This window comes from Argentina anserina, chromosome 7 (assembly GCF_933775445.1).
Source record: "Argentina anserina chromosome 7, drPotAnse1.1, whole genome shotgun sequence".
Lineage (NCBI taxonomy): Eukaryota > Viridiplantae > Streptophyta > Magnoliopsida > Rosales > Rosaceae > Argentina > Argentina anserina.
The window spans coordinates 7,593,130-7,599,609 of NC_065878.1; the positions used below are offsets into that span (position 1 = coordinate 7,593,130).

General features: G+C 37.7%; 1 protein-coding gene across 1 annotated transcript; it reads right to left on the reverse strand.

Annotated features, from left to right (window-relative positions):
• Positions 1–3,948: 3,948 nt before the first annotated feature.
• LOC126802948 (cyclin-dependent protein kinase inhibitor SMR2-like) lies at positions 3,949–4,796 on the reverse strand. Its single transcript, XM_050530672.1, has one exon. It carries the CDS (start codon positions 4,560–4,562, stop codon positions 4,212–4,214), a length of 351 nt encoding a protein of 116 aa, XP_050386629.1. The 5' UTR covers positions 4,563–4,796; the 3' UTR covers positions 3,949–4,211.
• Between the last annotated feature and the right edge of the window lie 1,684 nt (positions 4,797–6,480).

Consider the following 6,480-nt stretch of genomic DNA (forward strand, 5'->3'; position numbering starts at 1 on the left):
TCAAGATGGCTCATCACCTCTTCTCTTTCTCCTTCGGCGTTTGTGGAGGTGGGATTCATTGCCTTGTGGATTTGGTTCTTTAGATCTCAATTCACCTTTGGGTCATATGTTTTGAATTTTGGAGACTGGTATTCTCCTCTGGTAAGAGAAAAGCCTATAGCTCCCAAGGCTTTGGTGGCTCTGTCGAAGATTGGTGGAGATCAGGCTTCGAGTTTAGTTGTTGGGTTCTTCACACACATGGCAAGGTTTGTTGTAGGTGGGTGGCACACCAATGGCGGTGGCAATGAGAGATCTCTGGAGAACAAGGATGGTTAGGGGTGGGCATAAAAAACGGAAATCCTGATCCCGTCCCGAAATTCGTAGGGACGGGACGGGACGGAGGTCTAAAAACGTTCGTCCCGTCCCGATCCCGTCCCGTTTCATAATAGTGGGATGAGACGTGGGACGAATAATTTATATCCCGCTTCGTCCCGTCCCGTCCCGTCCCGTCCCGTCCCGTCCCGTCCCGTCCCGTCCCGTCCCGTCCCGTCCCGTCCCGTCCCACCTTTAATGAAAACTTAAAAATTCTTATATATTTGTATCAAAATGAAACTAATTTATATTCTTAATAACTCCAAAATCATATCAATTCAAATAATAATGGTAAATTATAATATTTAGAACATAATATGTATTTTTGGTTAAAATTTCATTATTAAATGTTATTTTGTTAATGAAAAAGTAAAAATATAGGTTTTTATTTAACTTTATAGGAAGGTGAGATTTGTACCGTCCCGTCCCGATCCCGTCCCGATTCAAAAGAGTGGGACGGGACGTGGGATGAGCCCCGTCCCGTCCCATCCCGTCCCGTGCCCACCCCTAAGGATGGTAGATCTCGTTATCACGACAGCCTAGATCGGCTTTGGGCCTTGGGCCTCGTTGGCTCTTTAGATCTGGGTCAGTTTGGTCCTGCCCAATTTCTCGAATTCGTAGGGTATTGCTTGTTTGATTATATTCTAGGGATACCCCCTCTATGTAGGGTGGTTCCAATTTTTCTAAATAAGTGGGCGTAGTCTTGCATTCAGTGCATTTGGATACTTAGTTACTTTTGTGAATTACACCATGATTTTCGGCATAGGAACTGTTAGGGTTAATTGCTAAGCTTAATTTGTTTCGCATGGTTCTGATTCGTGTCCACAAGGTGGGTGTTCCATGTTCATGTTGACCTCCTATATTTTAATATATTGATGACTTGATCGTTCTATTAAAAAAATACATTCAAACGGATGAATCACAATAAATTAGAAGAAGAAAAAAGTTAACGAAAAAAAACATATACAAAGTGTATTTAAAAAAAAACATATACAAAGTGAGAACAATATTTTTGCTAGGATGAACGTGAAATATTGAAAATGATAATATCATAGTTTAGTTAGATAAAAGCAAAGTCCATTTGAAATTAGTATTATAAAAAAAATTTGAGAAATCAAATGTTTGGTGTTGAAACATTTATTTTTTGTTTATTCTTATATTTGTATGTATTAGTAATTTCACATCCGTTAATAAAGTTAATACTAACTTGGAAAAAGATGGAAGTTTAAGTATTGTTTTGAGAGGTAAGAATATAAACTCTCAATATGAATTATGAAGTATATAAATAGGAAAATTGCAAATTACAAATTATGTATATATGAAACTGCTAATCTATACAATAATAAAGCAAATAGGGCTTGCTCTTCATAACTAATTTGTTTTTACCATTAAGCCTTTAAAGATTAGAATACTTTTGAAATGAAATATACAAGAGGGACAAAAGGCCAATTCACAAAATATGATAAAAGAAAAGAATCTTCTATATGAAAGTGGAGCTTTTTTCCCTTGCAATAACTATTTCAAGTAGTTATCCCACAATCATAGGGTGTGTTTGGTTTTTAGTATTCATTATCCAGACAAGTGACTGATGAATATTTAGGTTGTGGTTGATTTTTTACTTTTATTAAATTTCATTTTCTTGAAAACCCCTATAAAGGGGCGTTAGCGTCTTCAGTTGACAAAACGCATGATGATTCATATTCTAATATTTTTAGGAAGTCTAATTCAGTGAAAAATGTCTTGGCCAATTTTAGGGGAGCAAACGATGGCTATTGCTAGTGAGATATGGTATTTTTCCTCCACTCAAACTTGTTAAAAAGCTAAAACATGACCTGATGTTTGATAATTTTTTCACTCGACCTCATTCTCTCAAAATCCTAGAGGCAGTGGCTTCTGGTAGTGAATTCTCGCTCTGACGACACACCTTTCCATTGGCGTCATCCCACTGGCAATAGTGGAACTCATGACTCGTGTGGTGGTCGGGAGTATGTTCAATTGAGGTGCACGAGGCATGGGGGAAGCTTTAAAATTCTTAGCATTGCGACGGGAGGCTTAACCGCTTGACCGAAGAGAGGAAAGAAGAGGTAAATAACAAGTGGTCGGACTTTGTTGTGTCTTCTAGTTGCGTGATATCGACATGACACCAATGGATCTGGGAGCCACATCGGATTGGATGACTTTGATCTTGACTTGTTGGCTTGGTTCCCATCTGTGCATTGAAGTGGTGAGCCGGAGCCTGGTTGGTGGGATTGGCGAAGGGGGGCGATCAGGCTAGTAGAATATTAGAATCGCAGAGGTTTAGGTGAAGATACAACGACTGGCTTGTGTCTAGCAGTTGTTGATGACGTTGTTTCATTCTATGCTTTATGGTACTTAGTTGGGGCACTCTTATTAAGCCCAATTTATTTACTACGTTATTTATGTTTACATTTTCATTTGTTAACTTTTAATAGTACCATATTTTGCTGGTTTGCACACTTTAATTGCCTGATTTGGCCTTAGACAGCAACGAGCCCCTGATGTTGTCAAATGGTTCGATCCTCCTACTGATAGGTTGAAACAAAGTGTCGCCAGATTGAGGTTTAGTTGGTAGCATATTGCAAAAGTGGTTTTAATTGCTCTAATCCATTGTTTCTTTCTAATAGTCACTATTTTAAAGCAAATGGAGTTGCATAAATATGTTAATGCTAACTAGTTGGTGCATGTTTCAATACATAGAATGTGTTTGTGTTCAAATTGGTTTAGGGAATTAAGCTTTACGTTTCCTCATCATCATATTCACCATGAAACATTTTGTAAATTACAGATTAAAATTTACCCCGAATAATTATTAATCGGTGTCGACATAACTTTCGCTATATTATATCACAGAAAAAATAGAATGTAAAGATTTTTCTGATGAAAATATACAATGCATGAATGCAAGTGTAACGTTGAAAATTTACCGCAGTGTAGAAATTCAAGTGCGATAAGACATTGATTTATCCTAGTTATTTTGTCTGTAGCTCAGCTCTTGTGCTTATCTTTCTAGATCAGTTGTGAAAGCAGACAAGCACATAGCATATTCAAGACACACAAGTCTATGAGTCTATGACACCCCATATTGCATCATTTTTGGGATTATCAAACACTACAAACCTCCCCTCTCTCTCTCTCCCTCTCCTCTCTCTCTCTCTAAAATAGAACACTAATTTAATTACAAAAAATAAATCAAACAGTAATTAATCATGTTTATGAATTCCAAAGCCGTATCGTTCACTCAACTCAACGCAGAAAATGTCAAGAAAAGACGGATCAACCCAAATTGATAACTAACAACCACTAAATTATAAACATGAAAAGAAACGATTAAACTCCGAGTTTTGCTTACCCTTTACATAATTCTCACTAATAATATATGATCAATTACACCAACCTCTCATCTACCCTATCACGCCGGCCCTCTCTCTCTCTCTCTCTCCTCGTAGATCATGCTTTTCAAATACATTTTCTATCTCCCTACTTTATCACAGTCTCTATCTCTCAAGAAAAAGAAGATGATATAATTTGAATTCTAAACTAATAGTCAAAGTCCACAAAAATGTAATTCACAGGCCAAACCAGAAGAAACTCAAAGTGGTACGTTGAATATTCATAGAGATATATCATTCAGGGATTTAGGCCAGAAAGTCTGAAATTGAACGGCTGGAAAATTCAATGGACTTGTGAATTCAGAACAGTGTAATACAAATTTATAAGAACACAAGCCTTTTGAATTTGAACAATACAAGGAAGATCAGGACGATCATATGTATATAAAACTCGTGTAATAACAGCGATTTGAAAGAGATTAAAAAACCGTGTAATTGGGATGTTTTTATTTACATGGCGCGGCAGCTCCTTTTGTTGAACAAACCGGTTGATCCGAAAAAGGCTTCGACTTCGTCGCGATTCACGACCTCGAAGAATTGCAGCTCCGTCAGCTTCCTCTTGCAGGAGCCGGCAGCCCTTCTCGGCTTTCTGGGCGCCGGCGGGCAGGTGACGACTGCCGGGATCTTGCTGGCTTCCGACTTCGGGGTACGGCAGCACTCGTCTTCGAGGACGGCGTCGTTAGTGGATGAGTTATCTTGTTGTTGTTGTTGTTGTTGTTTGGGGGTTTGGATTTTGATGGAGGGCAGTGATCGCATGAGGGATGGAAGGTCTTGGCACAAGTCTAGACCAGTGGTCGCCATGGTGATCGATGTGTATGTATGGTTGTTGTGTTTGTGATTATTGTAGAAGAAAATAAGATATGGATGGAGAGATGGAGATGAAGATGGAGATGGAGATGGAGATGGAGATGTAGAGATGATGGACAGATCGATATATGATGGTGTTTTGTGGAATATTATGGTGGTGTCGATAGTGTTATATATAATCTGCGGTAAAGGGTACGTCTAAAATTCTCTCTATCTCTCAAGCAACGTGTTAAAGAGTGGGAAGGCTTGCATTGGAAGGTAGTAGAGACGAGAGAGAGAGAGAGAGAGAGAGAGAGAGAGAGAGAGAGAGAGTGTGTGTGTGTGTGTGTGTGTGCGTGTCTGAGTAGAGAGAGATAGAAGTGAGAGGAGACAAACACAGAAGGGTCATTACTGCTTCTTTATTCTATCTTCTTCTTCTTTGGAAAATGACCTGTACTACGTTTGCTCTACTGCGTCAATTCTACCATTGACTGCATATTTCACCCACCAACATCGAATATCAAATATGGCAAAGCCCCATTCCTTTCACCCTCTCCCTCTCTTATCTCTTTCAAGAAATATCAAATTATAACTTCATGATATTAATTTCCGTAAGTAAACACATACGTTGTATAGTATATCATCCTTAAACAAGTAAAACAGCTACGATTGATTACCAATAATTAAGGGAGTGTTGTACTCAAGTGTTACCTAATTACTCACCTCGCCCTTTCATATGTATTTTTACACTTCAAGAATTCAAAACGATTCAGTTGCAAATCTTACCCCTATTACGATCCCGTGTGAGAAGGGCGAAATAAGGTTTTATATCGGAGACCTAAATAATCTCAGTGATACATGGTGTATATTTCTTACTTAATATCGTAAAAGGGTTTTTATTTTGTTGGTCTTTATGGAAAACTTTCTACTTGTAACTAGATGAGTTGGGAGGGTGATTATGTGATGTCCTTTTAAGCCTATCAAACCGAATAAAGAGCCAACAATGCAGTAGCTGGCTGGCCAGCTAGATTAGAGATATGAATAAGTTTTAGCTTTTATAAGCATTGGTGTAATGTCAATTTCTTTCATTTCCCTCTTTAAGGGTAGGGACCTTTTTGGTATCCATAGCTATATGTGTTTATCACCATTATGGAAACGTGTTACTGCTCTACCCTAATTATGATCATTGTAAGTTACGTACCTGAGCCAAACTGGGAGTTTTATAAGGGGTAGATGAATATAGTTAGAAATTAATTCAATTAAATGAGAATTTAAAGAGGGAAAAGAAAGTAACTCAGTTAAATAATGGGATCCTTATTCCTAATTGCTTTTCTAATTACGGGTTCATGGATAACGTAAATCTTACGTTGGATACAAAAGGTAGTAAAGTCTAAAGCCAAACGTTAGCTTCCACGCTCTGTTAATGACAGTGGGTATACGCGCTCTGTCAAAGTTGCTCCCACGCTGAGAGTTGATGACTCCTTTGTCCCATTAGCCGCCGTAAATAAATCACATTAAAAAAAGAAGAATATTCCTCAATTTTTAATTATGAATTATCCAATAAAGTTGATATATAGAATATTAGATCTAGATCACAATATATACCCATCATAGCCTGTTTAAACCACAAACATTTTCAAACCCTATATATGATACTGAGTATTTTGTCAATATCATAACTAATTGACATTATTATTGTTACCTTTTACCAATGAACTGTACATTTTATTTAGACATCACTCATTCCTCAGTTGAGTTCCTGTAATTTTTTCGAGCCTAAATTTAGATAGCTGCATGCATAGTTGTGTACTGGTTAGTTGGTATGATCGACTAGGTTAGTTTTCTATGTATGGTGTGGAGTTTGAAGAAGGGATTTATCTTTGGTGCCAGAAACATTATTTTGGATGATAATTGGAAATGAAAGGAACAGGGG